This window comes from Prinia subflava, chromosome 5 (genome assembly GCF_021018805.1).
Source record: "Prinia subflava isolate CZ2003 ecotype Zambia chromosome 5, Cam_Psub_1.2, whole genome shotgun sequence".
In the NCBI taxonomy this organism is placed as follows: domain Eukaryota; kingdom Metazoa; phylum Chordata; class Aves; order Passeriformes; family Cisticolidae; genus Prinia; species Prinia subflava.
The window spans coordinates 60232738-60251270 of NC_086251.1; the positions used below are offsets into that span (position 1 = coordinate 60232738).

The 18533-nt window shown below is 48.4% G+C and overlaps 1 protein-coding gene across 7 annotated transcripts in view; it reads right to left on the reverse strand.

The window, feature by feature from the left end:
• Window positions 1–1665: 1665 nt before the first annotated feature.
• The window catches only part of FBXO34 (F-box protein 34), a 39195-nt gene continuing 22327 nt past the window's right edge, over window positions 1666–18533 (reverse strand). For 4 of the 7 annotated variants that reach the window (XM_063399640.1, XM_063399645.1, XM_063399643.1 and 1 more), the window contains 2 exons: window positions 12671–12873; window positions 1666–4340 (listed from right to left, as the gene is read on the reverse strand). In XM_063399640.1, the coding sequence (XP_063255710.1) occupies window positions 2258–4340; window positions 12671–12747 (2160 nt within the window). In that variant the 5' untranslated portion in view covers window positions 12748–12873 and the 3' untranslated portion in view covers window positions 1666–2257. Of the gene's footprint in view, window positions 4341–12670; window positions 12874–15246; window positions 15350–18533 lie in introns of all 7 variants that reach the window. The other 3 variants (XM_063399642.1, XM_063399646.1, XM_063399644.1) reach the window with 1 other exon arrangement.

An 18533-nucleotide genomic window follows, 5' to 3' on the forward strand; every position in this document is an offset into this window, starting at 1 on the left:
CTCCATTCCAGCCTCGCAGGGACTTTCCTCGCTGCTGTCAGCCTCAAGTTTTCCAGAGTCTTGGGTGGGGGGCAGGAAAGCAGCTTCTTTCCCTTTTCCCCTGATCAAAATTGAGCTGAAGGCTTTTGATGCCGATGGCTTTGGCAAAACAGCAGCCTGGAGGTTGTTTTGCTGCTGGTCCGGGCGCAGCCAAGGGAGCAGCTGGAAGTTTGGGTGAAGCCTGTGGCCCGTTATGAAGTCAGGGATTAAGGAGGGATCTCGCTTTTCCTCTCCCTCTCCCCAGCAGATTAGAAGGCAGCCACACCCTTCTTTTAGATTCCTAATTTCATTCCTCCTGGTTGTCATCATGTCTGCAGTGCAGGGAGGTTGAGCAGCTCCGGGAGGGGCGGCTGACAGGTGAAGGCAAAGTATAAAACCAGGACATCCTTCCAACCTCCCTGAAAAGCCTGAGCTCACCAAACCCACATTTCAGGCTGCCAGGGCTCGATTTTCCTTCTCCCACTACTAAAGGAAAGAACAGAAGCCTTCAAACCCTCTTTTGTCCTCCTCCAGCTCCAAAACCAGGCAAATCAGTCCTCGTGAGCCCAGGGCAGGGGGAGGTGGGTGGCTCAGCCTGGCCCCCACAGTTTTCCACACCTTGCTGATCCAGCACCAAAGGACAGAGAAGAGGATGAGGCAGGCAGGGCCATCCCATCCCTGCCCTTTCCCTGGGGTTGGCAGGGCAGAGGAAGGCCCGAGGTGAGCCCCACGGGAAGGTGGCACCGGCTCTTTCTGCACCAGGTCAGAGATTTTTGGCTGCTCCAGCCGGAATGGTGAGAGCCAGGAGTCCATCCACACCCTGAGAAGGGACAGAGGAACAGCACCAGCACCAAGGGGGGAGAGAAGGGACGTGGCCAGGGGGCAAAGGCACGGCTGCCACGCTCCGTGGGCTCCCCGGGACACGGCTGAGCTCCCCTGACTGAGCTGGACACGGGCTCCATTCCCAGGCTTTCACACCCACCCTCCGAGGGCTGTAACGGGAGGCAGAGCTCTGGCTCCCAGCAGGGCAGGACAGGAAAGGATCCAGGGAAATTCTGCCACGCTCCGCTCCCGTTCCGGGTGTGAGGAATCACCGCTCATCCGACACAAACCCCTGCGATTCCCCAAAAGCACCACAGCGCTGGGAGGAGAGGCCAGGGGCTGCAGCAGAGCAGGCAGAGCACGACAAGGATTCTTCTTGCAAGGGAAAAATTCCACACAGAGCAGACAGGAAAGCTTCCAGCACATCGCAGAGCCAAGGCAACTCCACACTCATCCTGCTGGGCCCACACTCTGTCCTCGAGCATACAGGGAACAGGGCAGTGCCCACACAAGAGCCAAGAAGAGGAAGGAGCAGAAAGTGCCTGTTCTGTGCAAGCTTCACACACCTAGCACCAGAATTCCCAGGGAAAGGAGCCTCTGCTACACGCAGAGCTAGCAGGAAGGAAAAGCTGGAATCTGCGAATGTTACAGCAGGGAGTTCTCCAAGTACTAGAGATATGGGGGGTTTTGTTTCTTTGTTAGTAGGAGGACAGGTTTGCTGGAGAAAGCACATTGCACATCTGAACTACAGTTTCTGCCACGTGTTTTACAGGATTTTTATTTTGGGCCAAAAGTCTTACAAGAGAAAGTCTGGTAAGGCAGATCTAGAATGCACGTTTTATTTATGTAAAAAAAAAAATCCAACCAGACAACATGGGTAAGGTTGACAAGAACTTCTTTTATATTTTGACTATACAATAATATTCCTCTCTTTTTTCTTTTTTTCAATCCACTGCCACACTACTATAATGGATGTGTTCTATAGTCTAAAGTTTCAGGTTGTCCAGTTAAGTTGTCTGCAGCTTCTTTAAACAAGTTGACCTTTACCTATTTAGAGTTTCTTCTCAGAAACATTCATATATTATACAGGATATACAGATTTTGAAACAAGACACTTAAAAACACACACACCTATAGCCGCAACACTGGGATAGCTGCATTGTAGGGGTTACCTTGTTCAGCCAGCTGTAGACTCTGTATGTACAATTAGTTTTTATAGTGTTATTTACAGAGATGGACTAAAAGCTCTCTTTTAATCTAAAAGGTAAAGGCTCTTGTGTTTGAGTGTGTGCAGTTTCATAGCCCTGTGGGGGGAAAAAAAAAAATCACGACAATTATATACACTGTAAACAGCACAAGGCATGAGAATCTCCTCCTCCTCCTCTCCCAAACAATCTTGCAGGAAAGTGTTTGTGCACTAATACTCCTCCTCCCCCTCCACTCCCGCCCCTCGGGTTTTCTTGTGGATGGCGCGGTTAAAGCTGTGGCAGGCGGGGACCCAGTGATTGTCATGGAGGCCCAGCTTGCAGCCCGGGATGCCCTTCTGCGAGCGGTGGCAGCACATCCAGTAGCCAGGCCCGTAGGGCAGGGCCTGGCAGTAGGGCTTGGGGTGCCACCGGCACAGGGACACGTCCCCCTTCACGTATTTCTTCTTGCACTGCTTGCAAGGGTCTTCCCGGTAGCGGGGGTCGCGCACCCAGCGCGAGTCCGCCGGCCTGATGTTGTAGTACTCGATGATGAACTTGAAGTAGTAGCAAGTGCATTTGAGGGCAACCAGGCTCCTGGTGGGAAGCAACCCGAAGATCTTGACGATGATGTGGTGAGGCAGGAAGGCCATGTACTGCTGAGGCTCCAAAAGCTGCTGGATTTTAAACCTGGTCTCCAGAAAGTCATGTGAAACCTGCCGCTTTAGGCAGGAAGCATCAAGTACTTGCAAAGCCCCTTCTGTGGGAGGAACAGAAGGGGCCGATGGCTCTGTGGGGACACTGCTTCTGACACACGATCTACCAGAGGCCACAGCATCCTCATCCTCGTTTTGGGCTACCTCCCCTGGCTTCTCCTGGGTACTCTCCCGCCGTGGCTGTTGCTCGTGAGCAGCAGGCTGCTCACCCTGGAGGAAAAACAGCCTCCCTGGGAGTGAATCCTCCCCAGGACTGGAGAGCTTCTCCTTCCTGCACCCTTCCTCTGTCTTGGTGACTGATATACTGATGCACAAGGGCTCCTTCCTAGCAGGATGCTTTGGGAAAATGACAGGCTCTTTCGACATACAATCAACAGTCGCATTCTTGCTCTGCAAGGGATCCGGTGGCAGCCCGGCAGCGGCTGGACACGGGGACAGCAAGGCCCTGGGAGGCTCAATCCGCGTCTCAGCGTCATTCCTGCCGGCTGTCATCGCCAACACCGCGTGGGCAAGCCCCGAGTTCACGTTCCCCACCCGGGTATCCAGCCCCGAAGGGAACGGCTGCCGGGCGGCGCCGCCATCCCACAGCTCAGCGTCACCCAGAGCGCCGCAGCCGCCTCCACACCCATCCTCTGCCACCCCCGCCGCCCCCAGGCCGTCCCCCTGGGCCGGGACCCCCTTGCCCCCGTCCCCCTGGGGCTGTGTGCCGCTGGCCAGGAGCACCCTGCCCACGTTCCTGCGGAAGCTGTTGTTGCGGGAGAGGCTCCCGGCCTCGCGCTCGCTCTGCCGCCGCAGGCACTCGGACTCCAGCTTGGCCACCATGTCCAGCACGCGCACGGGCTCGCCCTGCAGCTCGGCCTCTCCCAGCGAGGGCGGCTCGGGGCCGGCGCGGGGCTGGGCGCTGAGGCGGGCGCAGCTCTTGGCGCAGTCGGCCAGCAGCGCGCTGGCCCGCTGCTCCAGGAACGCCACCATCTCGATGACCGACAGCGAGCGGCCCGGGAAGGCGCCGTCGCCGCCGTCGCCCCCGAGGTGCACCGAGCAGTGCTCGATGCCGCAGGCAAAGGGTTCCGGCTGCGGGCACCTGGCGTTGGCCTCCCTCATTCTTTCCAGTTGAATTTTGGCTTTTTTAAGATCCACCGATTTTTTCCTGCGTTTGGCCGTTCTCCCGTCGATGTCCCACGTGCTCTTGATTTTCATGGAGCCCGTGCGGGCGGTGCTGCCGCACTGCTGGGCTGCGAAGAAGGCGATTTTCTCCTTGGTGTTGCCAGGTTTCACCACAGCCCACACATCCAGCGGCCCTTCTCCTTCTTCCCCCTGGTGGATCGTGGCAGACAGGGCGTTCTTCTTCTCCCTCGCACTTGGAGCATCCGCTGGGCCTTTCCCGCTCATATTGCACATAGTATTTGGATAAATAATCCCCAGAAGCTTTGGAGATGGAGTCACGAGGGAGGGTTTTGGGAAAATGCTCAGTTTGGTGCAGTTGGTGTAGTTTTCTCCTTGTGCTGGTCCCTGGTGGCCCCGCAGGGAATCCTGGCTGATTTCTGGGGATCGTTCTTTCTTCTGTAACTTGAGATATGGCTTTAAGTGCATACCAGAAACCCTGGAAAAACAGAGAGGGAAGAAGTTATAGTTGCAAAATACGCCTGGAATTAAAGAAGGTGGCCCAGAGCAGACACCAGCCCACACCTCCAGAGGAACCACATGAGAAAGGAAAAGAGCCACCAAGGCTGCAATATCCACCCTTGAAGAACTTCCTGCAGCAGGAGAGAACTTCCCATTAGAGAAATCTGTTTCCAGGCAGCTGCAAGGAGAAACCCTACAGTTAAATTGTATCAGTTGTGAAAACACAGCTAGTGGTTCGTTCTTGAGCTGGAGCCACCCTTCTGCCTGTTCATTCCTTAATCCACTTGTAAGGCACACATGGGCCACAGGCTTTATCTGGACATCAGCTACCACACACACTCTTCTCAGTAGATAAAATGTGCTTAAAGCTCAAAAGGGAAATTAGCAAGAATAATTATATTAATCAGAGATCCCAGGGGATATCTGATCTCCTAGTATCGCCCAAAATCACACAGTGGTTTGGGCTGGAAGGGACCTTAAAGCTCATTTTGTTCTGCTTCCTTCCATGGGCAGGGACACCTTCCACAGTCTCAGGCTGCTCCAAGTCCCACCCAACCTGGCCTTGGACACTTCCAGGGATGGGGCAGCCACAGCTTCTCTGGGCAATGAAACCTCTCCTTTAGCATATTGATAATGGCAAATTTGGTGACTTTCCCCTAAGAGTCCTCATGTTATACACCAGATGCCCTCCCCAAAGTGACAGCAGCAGGATATCCAGCTGAGGACACCCACCCTCAAGGATGGGATTTTAGAGTCAGGAATTGCAGAGCTGTGAAGGACCCCTTGGATGCTGCTGCCACTGCAGCACAGCCCCAGACTCCTCTGTCCTGTCACACCTTCACAGCCACCTTCTGTTCAAAGCTCAGGGACACCAGAGCCTGGGTCACTGCCACACAGGATGCAACAACCAGGAGACTCCAGGCTCATCTCCCAGGAGTAGCACACAAGCACATTACAGAACTAACTACAGATTATGTTTCTATGGTAATCTTTGAGTTGTTGCCCTCAAATGCCTCCTCTTCAGGGATGATCTGTGCTCAAGAGTTGAACAGCAGCAGGTTCAATGCCACGTTCATCATGAGCTGACACAGACACCTTCAGGCACTGAACGCATTTCACTTGAGAGCCAACACCAAGAGAGAGTTGTTTAAGTATTTCAGCTTCGTGGGTTTCTAGCCTAAAACCAGCCTTGAACTAAAAACCTAAATTCATTGGTCTATAAAGTCCAACAAATTTACAAGTGATGTTGCCCAAGCAGAGGAAGCCTCCAGGACCAGAAGCAGCTGTGGAGCCTAACTACAGCTTTTTCTGCAGGTTTGGTTCATCCTTCTGGCCCTAGTGACAAGAAGGGAGGGCAGGCACAGAGATTTTGGAGAGGTACATCAAGAGGAAGGGCCTAGTTCACCTTTCTACACCTCTTTGGTCCAAGCAGGGCTTTGAAGGCCAGGAAGCAGCTGCTGGGAAGGCAGAGGTTTGTTCCTTCCCTCTGGATTTTTTAGGGAGACCATCACCTAGCTCTTGCAACCAGACAATGCCCAAACCACCTGCATCTCACCTAGAGACTCTGAGGGTAAGAGTGCTGCAGACACACCTACCCAGCCCCTGGGTTAATTCTCTCCCTGTGCCTCCTGCGTGCCAATTCCAGCTCGTTGGAATTAGGTCACCTCCCAGTTTAGTCTCCTCTGCAAAATGCAACTGAGCTACTTTGTTTGCCTCCTCAGTCGGATGCTAAAAACTAAAATAATCTCATAAAAATAGAACTTCGGGGCATTGAAATAGATGCATGCAGAGAAAAATGGGAAATCGAGGCTGCTGGAGTTTGCTTTGGCCTCGTTTTTCACAGGGGCTGCCTCATTCTGGTCGTACTTCACAGTGAAGCAGGGTCAGGCCATTGATGTGGCCTGGCCAAAGCCCAGCCCAGAAGAGCAGCAGGTGAAGCTCTACAGCAAAATGCTGCAGAGAACAGTGCCTGCAGCCTTCCCCTCCCTTCCCTTCCAGAAGGACATTTCCCAGACTAGAGAGAGAAAAGCTCCGGTGGCTGCTCGCCACCGTACCCTGGGGAGAAGAGGTGAATACAATTAAAACACGACTTTGCATGCTGAAATCTCCTGAGCCAGGAGCAGAAGATCAAATTTCATTCATGAGTTTTCATGCCAAGGTGTTTGAAAGATGAGCTGAGCTTGTTTTTAAAAGGCTTTCTTCAAGCAGTTTTCAGGAATCCAGCAGGACAATCAGCTCAACACCCTTCATTAAGAGAAGCTGCAAATGGAGGTGAGAGCAGGTATTATATGAATAAAACCAGAACCAAACTGGTTACCCCAACAGGCTCAGGGGACACGTTCAGCCAGCAGAGTCAGTTCAGCTGCTCCCAGCTATTTCTGGTCTATGGAGAAAGACAAAAGGTAAAGTTCTGCCTCACCTATTGCAGATTTCTTGTTTAAGGTTATATTTCCTATGTTTCAGTTAGTCCCTGGCTAAGCCAACAATACCATTTAAGGTTGAAAAGTTATAATTTACATAACAAAATTATGCCTTAGTCAGAAGTTTTACTGCCAGAATAATTGCCTCATTTGAATTCAGCACTCAGTTCATTGCACACGTTTTAATGGATCCGGATTTAAAGAAAACCTTCATCTAATAACTTCAGACAGCTATAAAGAGCACTGCAAACTCCACAAGACCAGCTGCCACCTGCCTCAGAGTTTTGCAGCAGAAGGGAAGAGAACTTTCATTTTAAAAGCCATCTTAGCAATGGGCCTTACCTGAAAGTGTCACTTGGAAAAAACAGGCCCCCACCTCACGCGCCCTTTGCTGTGGACATTGAGAATGAACTTTTAGGTGATCACAGCTTCTTCCCTGCATGTCAGCAGCACATTTCATCTCTAGCTCCCAGAATTAGAACAAGGCTTCCCAGCAGAAATTGCTTTGAAGATGAACCAGAGCCCAGTCCCCACCCACAGACTCCCCTGATTCTCAGTGCTGGCAAGCAGAGAGCTGTGGCAGCTGCAGGTAAGCTTTTAAATATTTAAAACCACCAAAAATAGTTGTTAAAAGGTGAAGTCACATATTCCCTATGACACTTCATTCCAGAATAATTCTATTTGCGTTCCTCCACCCTTTAGGTTATCAAGCTCTCTAATTTTATCTTTAAAGACAACGACTCTTCAGAAGTCCACAGGAGCAAACATAAAAGGTTTTCAATCCCAAATGTGCGGTTTTAAATTGCTGATAAGAGAGAATTCTGCCAGGAATGATCAGCACTGAAACAACGAGCAGTGCTGCCTTTATACTGTTATTCCATCCTTAAGCTGATGAAATAAAGGGGCCAGTTTTTCTATTTCTAATCAGCCACGTCTGAAAAACAGGATACTTGCACTGCTGGAATGACACTGCTGTTTTTATAAGTTGTAACTACAGCTTGTTTCCACTGCAGTTTTATCAAGTTGGTTACTACACATTGTTGATACAGAAATATATTCCTTTGTATGAGCTCAGACACTCAGCCCTCTTCTCCCCACCCAAGGGGAGACCCATAACCCACTGGTGGGCTCCCCATCCCTGAAAGCTCTAAATCCAGGCTGGATGGGGCTTGGAACAACCTGATCTAGTGGGAGGTGTCCCTGCCCATGGCAATGAGTTGGAATGAGATGGCCTTTGAGGTCTTTTCCAACCCAAATCATTCCATGATTCTGCTTGCCAAGCTGGCCAGAATCTTCCAGCATCCTTTTGTATTTATGTATGTTCTAAATCACAGCAGCCTAAAACAATAATGTATTTGCTTTAGTGGAAACTCTGGAGTTGGAGGAAAATCTGTTAGAAAAGACTCAGTTTTCACAACTCCTTTGTAAAGTCCACAGAGAGCCTTAATTGCCCTTGCAGCTCCCAGCTCAGGAACTCTACAATGCCCCTGTGAAGCCAAAAGATTTCCTCTGGCCAGCAAGAACAACAACGACAAAAAAGCCTAATCTTCACAAACAGCATATTCACACTGCAAGTTTTCTGGGCAAAGCACCGGAAGATTTTATTAGGGTGAAAATTTCCATCAAAACCCCCAAGTTTCCTATGAATTTCTCCTTGTAAACACCAACTCCGGCCGACAAAAGCTCCTGACGTTGCTGACTGCACACCCAGTGCCAACTACAATTCTGAAAAAACCCTCAGGACATACTAACACAAGGCAGAAGCCAAAACAAAAAAACAACAATAATAAAACCCCCACACCTCTTGCAAAGCATTCTTCTTCCCTGGCATCCCAGTTCTCTGTCCATAGAGTTTTCCTCCTCCATAAAGGACACTGACAATTAGCAAGGACTGAGCACTGAGTGGGAGTTAACCACGGTCAACCACTTGTTATTTCTGGAAGGGCTTGGTGGGTCCTTTGGGCTCCATCTCCAGTACCATTTCCATCCCCTTTGCACTGCCAGGGCAAGGCAAAGCAGACAGAGAGCTGCTTCAAAGGCATTCCATGGATTCTGCCGGGGCGGGAAAGTCCCAGCATGGAAGGCTCTGTGCTGCTCATGGAGTTTGTTCTGGAGCATGGCAAGGGTCCAAGCTCAGAGAAAGGAGGGCTGGGAAGCTCCAGAGCAGGGGTGGGTTCGACTCTAGCAGCTGTGGAAGCATCTGATTTCCTGAAAACCCACTCCCCTTGGAGCAGCAACCGCTCCTGAGCCACCTCCCAACACCTCCAAAATGCCTCTGGCAGCAAGGGGAGAGCCAGCAAGGATTAGAGCAGGGTTTGAAGGCAAACAGAAGGCATGAGGCTGCTGAAGGAGAGCTCTCTGCTCCAGTGGCCAGCCTGGGGCAAGTGGAAGAATGCTAGAACTGTGGGGCAGAGCTGGCCCAGCAGAGCTGAGGAGCTAAATGCACTGAAAGAACCAAACTCCTCACCCTGGGTCCCTCCCCAGCCTGTTCACCTACACCAGGTGAGCAGATAACCTGATCCTGGGGGAGACAACACCCAAATACAGCTGCACACAGCACAGCCAGAAATCCACCCCACACAGCCCATCATCTGCAGCACACAGAGGTTTTGGGTGACAGAATGCACCCCCAAGCACAACACAGACCCCTCCACCCCTCCACTGTCAATGATTTGAACATGTTTTACACTAAATACACACACTCCCCCTCAGTAAAGCACTGTTGCCTTGGCTACTTTCTAAATTTTGTACAGGGAGAAGTGCCACTGCTTTGCCAGGCTTTTGTATGAAAGCACTTACCATGAAGGGAGAGATGGAGCAGCAATTCTGTGCTGAGCCTCAGGAAGCTCAAAGCCCTGCTGCTCAACCATACCAGACATGACAGAGATGACAAAGCAGAAGGAACAAAATAAACTGAAAGATTTGGAGTTCAAGGTTATCAGCTGCTTCAGAAATGTGTAGCTCAGAGATGATGGGATGGCACACGTGGCTGTGGTGGGACAGGATGAGGAGAAATCACAGAGGGACAGCAAGACAAAAAAACTGGTGGTTTTATAGGGCTTCTGCTGAAAGCTGCCCAGAGCAGCACAGGTAAGTGACAAGTGTCCTTCTGGAAATGTTTTACCTTTATGAATTTGTTTCCTGATCTATAAAGTGCAAGAGGACCAAGACCTTCCTTCATATCACAGTGCAACAAATTTCTCGTGTTAACGAACCAACACAGAGCGATGCTATTTATAACCCTCACTTCTGTGCATACGTAATGAGAACACATGAAAGGTTGCAGAAATTAACCTTGGAGCACACGATCAGTAACAGACTCAGCATTCAAAAGAAAAAAACAAGCAAAAGTAGAGCTGAAGGCAAGTTATGTTGTGCTTTTGAAACTCAAGCCTGAAAGAAACTGGTTCATGAAGTTCATGGGGAGGACTTCACTGCACACATTCTCCAGGAGTCAGAAGGTGCTTTCATTATTAAGAATCCCAAACAAGATCCAAAGCAACTCCAACTAGATGTGATCCTTCTTTGTGAAGGATACCAGAAGCAGACACAAGTTTCAGGTCACATCACTTGGAAACTTCTATCTTAGAGATCAAGAAGTCCAGGAATAAACATGAGAACTGGTGCAGTGTTAAGTCACTGCAGAGATATTTAACAACAAAGAAATAGCAAAAGGGTTTTTTCAGTTTGTGAGAGAAAAGAGAAACAGGGATGACAAGCAAGGGCAGGGCAGAGATCAAGAGTACAACACAAAACACTAAATTTGACTTTGCACCATTTTTAAAGAGGGGAGGTAAGGGTGATGGTGAGGGCAAAAGCCCAGGCGTTAATCTGAACAAGAGCATTGGCAGGGGGAGGATTAGAGAGCTTCATAAAAATTGTGAGGATTGGCTCATCCCAGTTTTAGAATCCAAACCAGATAGGCTCAGGCGCTGCAGGCCAAGAAACAGGATTTATAAACCTCTTGAAAGGCAACAATAGGAGATAATAAACATGTGGCACATTGGAGGGGGCACTGCAGGGGAGAAAGAGAAGGAGAATGATCACAGCCTCTCCAGGGCTCGTATTCTGACTCCAATATAAAGGTGCTTTGCAAGCAAAGAGGATTAATGTGACACAGAGAAAAAGGGGGAAGAGGGAATAGTTCAATATACCCGACTAACCTCAAGGTTCTCAAAAAAAGCCATCTTTTTAGACCAATCTACTATATCTTCCTCACATGGACTTCAGAGAGCACAAAGAGATTTACTGGTTAAGACAGATTGGCAGAGGAATGGGAAAACAGACAAAGGAGCTGGCTTAGCAGCAGACAGCCCCAGGTGATGCTGAATAAGAAAATACCAGCCTGGAAACCAAAGACATGCCTCAAGAATCAGCCCTGGGAACATCTGATTTTGTTAGGAATGATCTCAGCACTAATTCTGCACCCACAGAAACAGAGGCAGTTCCAAAGCTCCAAGTAACAGAAACTGAGGAGGGTTTTGAAATGCAGGCAGTGATGCACCAGCAAGAGGAACACCAATAAATTTTGGGAGCAACTGAGGTGAACTGGCCACCACAGAGACATCCATGAAATAGGGAAGTGGAGGTGATGCTGTGACAGCAGTGAGAAGTCCTCCAGCCAGAGCAGCTCCAGAGCACAGCACGCACTCTTAGCCAGGACTGAGAATATTCTGTGAGGGGCATCACACTGAGAACAACAGCAATTGCTACTCAGGAAGCTACTAGAGAACACTTGGGTCACTTAGCAAAACCACGGGTGAGGGTTACAGCCCTCCTCTTAAAGAATGCAGAAGAAGAGGTAAACCACTGAAAATAAGCAGCGGTCCTTGGGCAGAAAGAAAATAAAGGAACAGAAACTCAAATGAGGCTATAAACTGTCATGAATGTTCAGCCTGGGAATGAAAAGAAGGTTCCTAATTGCACAGCAAGATCTGTCATCTTCAGTAATGGATTAATCTACAGGAGGAGAGAGGAAAAGATGCAAAAAAAGATGTAAATGTTTTTAGGCTGGACTAAGTTCACGAAAGGGATTATGAGACCCTGCTTGGGAAAGCAAGGAGCTGGGTGACCCAGGAAGTCTTTTCCAGCACTAAATTACCATGAGACTAACATAGCAAGTAGATGCTGTCTACACAACCACAAAGAACAAAGGTTAAAAGTTTGCTTTAAACCCACACAGCCTTTGGAAACCAAAAAGCTGGCGCTCTTCCTCCAGACTGAGGAAGTTTAAGAGTCTTGGTTTCAGAAAAAAAGAATTAAAAAAAATACACATATATTTTGAAGTAGTTTGAACTCCAGCAAACTGGCATGTCCTTGCATTTGCATGAGGACAAGTTGTTCTGCACGGTGTTCCTCTAAGGAGACACAGTGAGAGGCATCCACTTAATTGTCACATAAGCACAAGTGTTTGAAATCAATTGTGCATTTCTCCTTAATAAGAGGCACAGGAGAGTGAGCAATGCAAAATCTGAGCTTAAACTAATCTAATTACTTAGTCCATAGTAAGACAAGCCACAACAATGACTGCCAGCATTTCCACTTGCTTTAAGCTGCCTGCATGTTTTAAAGCCTACTCTGATGAGCCTTTCACCAATTAAGTTTTACTTCAAAGTCATGTTTCCCAAACTAATTTACAGCTGTTGCTAGAAAACCCAAGGATTTCTGCAAGTACATTACCAGCTGCAGTGAATCTGTAGTTGTCATTATCAAATAAAAACGTCAAAGAACATTTCTGCCCTTAAGCCATTACAGTGTTTCACTAGAACACTACCCGAAAGTCAGAACTGAGAGCAAACTGAGTGACAGCACAAGACAACAGGACAAGGGGAAGGCTGAACTGAGTGCTGAATCCTCAGCAGCAGCAGAGCAGCCAGTCTGTCCGTACCGTTTGACTTGGTGGAAGGTGGAGGATGTGGAATTCAGCGGTTCCCTGTGGAGGCCAGCTCTGCAGGAACTCTTCATGGTAACGACCTCTCCGGCTAAGGCACGTCGTCGTCACAGCCAGTCCATCCTGGGCTACACCCCAGGCTCCCCCATCAGCTCTGCCTGCACCACACTCAGCTTCACCGTGTCTCTGCCACCTAAAAACTGAACAACAGAGAGCCACGTGAGAAGATCACAAGCACAGGTAGACCACGACATGGACTTTCCCACGAGAGAGAATAGATACATAAATACAAACACAAACATGCTAGGCATGCATAGATATAAAAGATACATATTCAGGTATAAAAGAACTTCACATCATCATGCCAGTATTGCAGCTGGAGTTCCTGAACACCACCAAACACAAATGAACACGCCCCAGCACAGCCTGTCTGCACACACAGGGTTTTTTCACCTTATATCCGAATGCAGCGCTACCTTGGCACCTCCCATGGAACACGCTGTCTTCCCAGCTCCGTGTAAACAGGACGCACAAGATCTCTCTGCCTGTTAGCACCACATCAGGCTTTGGAGGGAAGTAGCTGCTAGCAGTGAGATTTGGAGCTGCCAGGAGTTACGTTAGCGCTCTAATCGAAATAACGTGGTGGATTTTATAAAAGGACAGAAAACATGTCACCACGCAGCCTCCAAGGCTTGTGAAAACTGCCCTGTCTTTGCATCACATGCAGATAAGGCAGATTACACCAAAACAAAGCTGTTCTGCAGTATCTCTTGTTCTCCCTGGGCTGCTGCCTTCTCCACCTTGTCCTTGGAGCAGACACTCTCACCGGCGCTTTAACGCACTTTGATGGAGAAAGAACAACAACCTTCAAGCTGGAACATTAAAGGGAAGAGTGACACAGCAAAAGAGCCCTGGAAAACCTCAAATACTCCAGCCTGAGCTGCCAGCAGATTGTTTTAGAGACCGTTTGCTTCCTCTCTAGAGGCCCGCGCACAATGATGCACGTAATAAAGGAATGCCATTTGAGGATGCTAACTATGGAGCTGTGTCCCCAGGGGAGCTCTGATTCAGTGCAGCAGGTTGTTCTCTCCTTTTCAGCAGCTCTGCCCAATGTTTCTGCTGCTGTCCTAGGCCTGGCTTTGCACAGATTGAGCCTCTCACATCATCCCCTTCCCAATGCCTCCCACACAGATGAGCCCCCACTACACCCAGCTCAGCACTGCTTGACCAGTGTGGTTCACGATCAGTGCTCCCACTAAACACTCCTGGCCTGGAAAAGCTGCTCTTGGTAGCCACACTTGCCAGGAAAATGATGAAGGATGAACTTTCCAGGCAGGAAAAACAGAAGCTGGTTTAGATCCACCTGACTTGATGTGTGCTACAGCGATTTCACGGTTCGTCTAATGATGGCAAATAAGAGGTTAAGCGTTTGCCTACATTTGAGTAGCAGGAGCCTAAAATAATATATAAAATATTATATAAACACATTCCAGTCTTCATGAAGAAATCTCTGCTGAGCTCTACACAAGGCTAAGAAATGTGTGGGGTGGAGGAGATGGAGGCCAGGCAGTGGCAGAGCAGGAGGAGGAGAGCATGTCCTCTGCTCCAGGGATTCAGGAAGACCAGGAATTAGGCTGCCATGATCAGCAACAGCAGAAATTGAAGCTTTTTCACCATTTTCATCAGACTACCCAGAGTGTCTAACAAGGACCTACCTCTAGGAGTGAAACCTAGGCACAAAACCAGCTGTTTCTGATGTTCTCATGCTGTAAAGATATATATTCACAAACAATAATTCACAGAGAAGAAAAAGCATATGCCCGGTGCTTTAGGAAAATCAAACACAAAATCGTTACTTTCCCATGAACCATCACTAAGAGGCACTGAAATTCTGACTTTTCTCCAAGCTTTTGTCTGGCTCTCCTTCTGGCTTTACTAACACTAGCATTTCAAACTCAGCAGGAACTGTATCACAGAAACATGATTATATCCACACCCAAATAAACGCAACCACACCATTTCAAGAACGCCACTCACTTTTCCAATAGCTTAAACCCTCTCCACGGATCCCTGGTTAAGAATACCACGTGTTTTGTCCTAGTCCCACTCCTCTGGAGATCAATTGAGAAGTAAAAGATAAAAAGCCAGAAAAAACTGAAACCCAAAGATATCTTGTTTGCAGTAAAGAGCTCGAGAAGCAAAACCATCAAGAGAAGTGGTTCAGGTCAGGAGCAGCCAGAACCTTGATCCAAGCACAGGCACTGTATGGTGGGATTTCGTGAGTTTAGGAAGGGACCAGCAACTACTAGAGGGAAGCAAAAGCTGACAAAACAGACACAGCCAAGTTCAGATGGGCACTGCAGCCCAGACCCAACCATGGCTCCATACAAAGCATGCTTTTTCCCTCCCTCTGTAGCTGCTGGTCTATAGAAAAGAGCTGAAATAGACTATTAATGCCAGCAAGCTCCTGACAAGTTCCTACTGTGTCAGGAGTAAAAAGCTGTGCTTGTGAATTAAAAAAAAAAGGAAAGAGGAAAAAAAAACCCAGCATTTAAGCTAGCAGATATACTTACTGCCTTTTAACTACCACTGTTTCTGTACCAAGGCTGATCCTTAGCAGAAGGAGCTGCAGCCGATTTGTTAAGTTTTGCACAGAGTCGGGTACAGCCCGAAAAACTGAAATACAGATGCACAGAGAAACAAAACAGAAGAGGAAGTTAAAACCCTAATCGTGTTCTTCTCCCTCTCTGAAACCACCCCCAAACATATGCCTTTCTGCACAAGATGTGGGAAGGACTCGGGTTTTGGCAGCAGAAAGCATCACATCCTCTCGGCCGCGGACCGCAGCTCACAGAACAGTCCCACAATATTCCCTGTCTTATCACCAGGTTTGAACACTGCTGCAGCTTAGGAAAATAAATGTATCAACTCAACCAGGCTGCAGTCAAGGTCTCCCCCTCTGTGTAGCAATTCACTACAGCTCTTGATGTTTTGATAAGTGCAAGTGCAAGTGTGTTTTAGCTGTAGCAACAGTAACTGATCAACAAACCAGTTCAAAGGGTGGGCACATCCTCTCAGAAAATTTACTTTCTTGAAAGGAGGCCATGGCCTCGGGACTGGATCTGAGCAACAATCACCCTGCTGGTAAAAACATGTGTAAAAACACATTTGGCCACCGCAGCTCCATGCACAGCAAGCTTTGGGATGTCACTCTGGATCAGCTGGGCAAAGAGCATCAGCACACTCAGGGTGCAGAAAGGAAGGAGCAGCAAGTGTTTCAGAGCAGAACTCAGAGGAGTTAATACCAAAAACAGTCATTAGGGTGGAAGAAGTCAGTGCTGAGGCTTTACAACAAGATGAGGGTATTTGTTTTCTTGCAAGAACAGGGTTCCTTCCATGTCCATTCTCCCACCATGGAGCTCAAGCTTAGGTTGTTATATGATCTTTGTCTCCAAAAGAATATTTCACCAGACATTAATTTCTGCCATCACCCAGCCAAGTCATCGCTCCCTCCCTCCCCAAACACCCCTCAGGACACCTGTAACAGCACCAGATTCTCCTAAACAAGAGGCTTAGGCACAAAGACTTTCCTCATCCCCACACTCCCACTGGGGAGAATCCACAGCAGCTCCCAGGCTAGGTCTGACACTGAGGTATTGTCACACCACGTCCTCAGCCTCCTAGACACCTACAGGAACACAACCATTTCCTTTTAACTGTTCTTCAGGTAATATCTACAGATTTAAAACACCTAAAGAACTGACTTTTAACCCCAAAGGAGCCATCACAGGCATCATTTGCCTTGTGAAACCGTCAGTCAGATCTGATATTATGTGATCTAAGCAGTGAAATTGCTACAGGGGCTCCAGCTGGAATTAATGTGGGGGAGCTTCCTGTGTCTACTCCTGCACCAAAAGCAGCTGCTGGCACTTCTGCCAGGCACCAGGAACCAGAGCTGGCAAGGCAGCAGGACCTGGCTACCATCACCCTTTGCTCATTTCCCCACCAAATTCACTCCAGCCCTTCCTTCTGAAAGCTCCTCCAAGCTCCCATCCTTGGAGCACACCAGACAGAGCAGCAATTTAAATGAAAACTGAACAGTTCCATTTAAACAGAATCAGCAGAGGTCACAAAGATGATGAGGGGGTCTGGAGCACCTCTCTTATGAGGAAAGACTCCAGGAGCTGGTTCTGTTTAGTCTTTCACACCTTGCCCTTTCTCAGCACTGTTCCCTGTCTGATTTCTCACTTGAAGCCGCTCAAGGAGCTGGACTAGGACAGAATTAACCCAAAGTGGCTGGTTCAGCTCCCTGAACCCACCTACCCCTGACCTGGCTGGAACTCACAAAGCCCAGCAGGACAAGGTTCTCAGAAACTCAGACTGGACTTAGCCATCTCCAACCCACACCTGGAATCATGCTGGAAAATGTGCGTGCTACAAAGTGGATTTTAGGTCCTTTGAGTGGAAAGGAACACTTCTGAATGCACAGTGAGCAAAATCCAGAGTGTTTCAGAAGCAGGGAAATGAGCATGTAGGGCTCCAAGGCAACATTTGACTCCTCACTGCTGTCAAACAGCACAACTTGCTGTACTGATAAGCATGTGAAATGCTTATTCCAATGAAACACCACAGGGAGAACCTGTTTTCCTTCCAAGATCACGTCAATAAAGAATGAAAGGCTCCACATTAGTGGCTCACTTGTTTTCTCTCTAGGTGGGGTAAGCGTTGGAAGGACTAAGTTGTCCCCTCGAAAGGAAAAATCTCAGAAAGGAAAAAGAAAATAAAAACAAGCTCTGCTGCATCCTCTTAGCCCTGCTAAATAAATTAAATAATATTAATTAATATATTAAATTAATAAAAATTAATATATTAAATAATATTATTTCGAAAAAACAGTATTACAAGTGTTTCCCTTGTTCAGCTATTCCTGAAAGGTTTCAGCTGCCTTGCACAATTTGGGTAAGGCCATCACTCGCTGCTCAGCTGGGAAGAAGTTAAGAACTGGCTCATTAGCTTTGTTCTGCTTGATCCAAGAGGAAAACAAAACCAGTAAATCCCTCACTGGGCAGTGCTGGTGACAAACACACGGGGCTCACACATCCCTCTGCTTTCTAGAAAGCTGCCTTGGCACCCTGGCACTGCCACATGCCCTGAATGACAAAGTGGGGGTAGCAAAGCCCCCCTGAGTGGCTGCTGCACCCTCAGCTCCCAGGGCAAAAATCCTCCCTGAGCACACCACACTCGAGGCCACCTCTGAATTATTTAGCCTATAAAACTACTTCTGTTTTGCCATGCAGATTGTGAATTAATGAAAGCTCAGCTGAAAGGCTACTTTCTTGGGGCGAGAGGAAGGAGAAAGCTTCCAGAAGCCTTCCTATTATAGAAGCAATAGAGCTGGTTCCAAATATAGTAGAGCAGCACTCCCAGAGCTCTGGAGACGTCGTGCCCTGGTTTTGTGAGGCTGAGGTCTCGCTGGATTGCTCCTGCACATGCAAAGATGGGCAGAAAGGACTGCAAGATGAAGAACTGACGTGAAAAGGGAGTTTCAGGACAAACACCAGAGGCACAAACCCAGACTGCCCCTATGAGAAATCAGCCTGAACACCAGGAGAGAGCCACCCTGGCCCACTTTAGAGAAAGCCAGACAAAACCAGCAAGAAGAAATCCAGCTTTTTCAAGAACACAACATAAGCTTCCTAAAAAAAGATCCTGATTATTATTATTATTATTATTATTATTATTATTATAACCCTGATATGGCAGATTAGGATTGCCAACAATCATTTCATCACCCTGCTTTGCTCTCTCTCTGGCTGGAGAGGTGCACTTGACTCACTTTGGCACGCAGAGGGTGGATTTG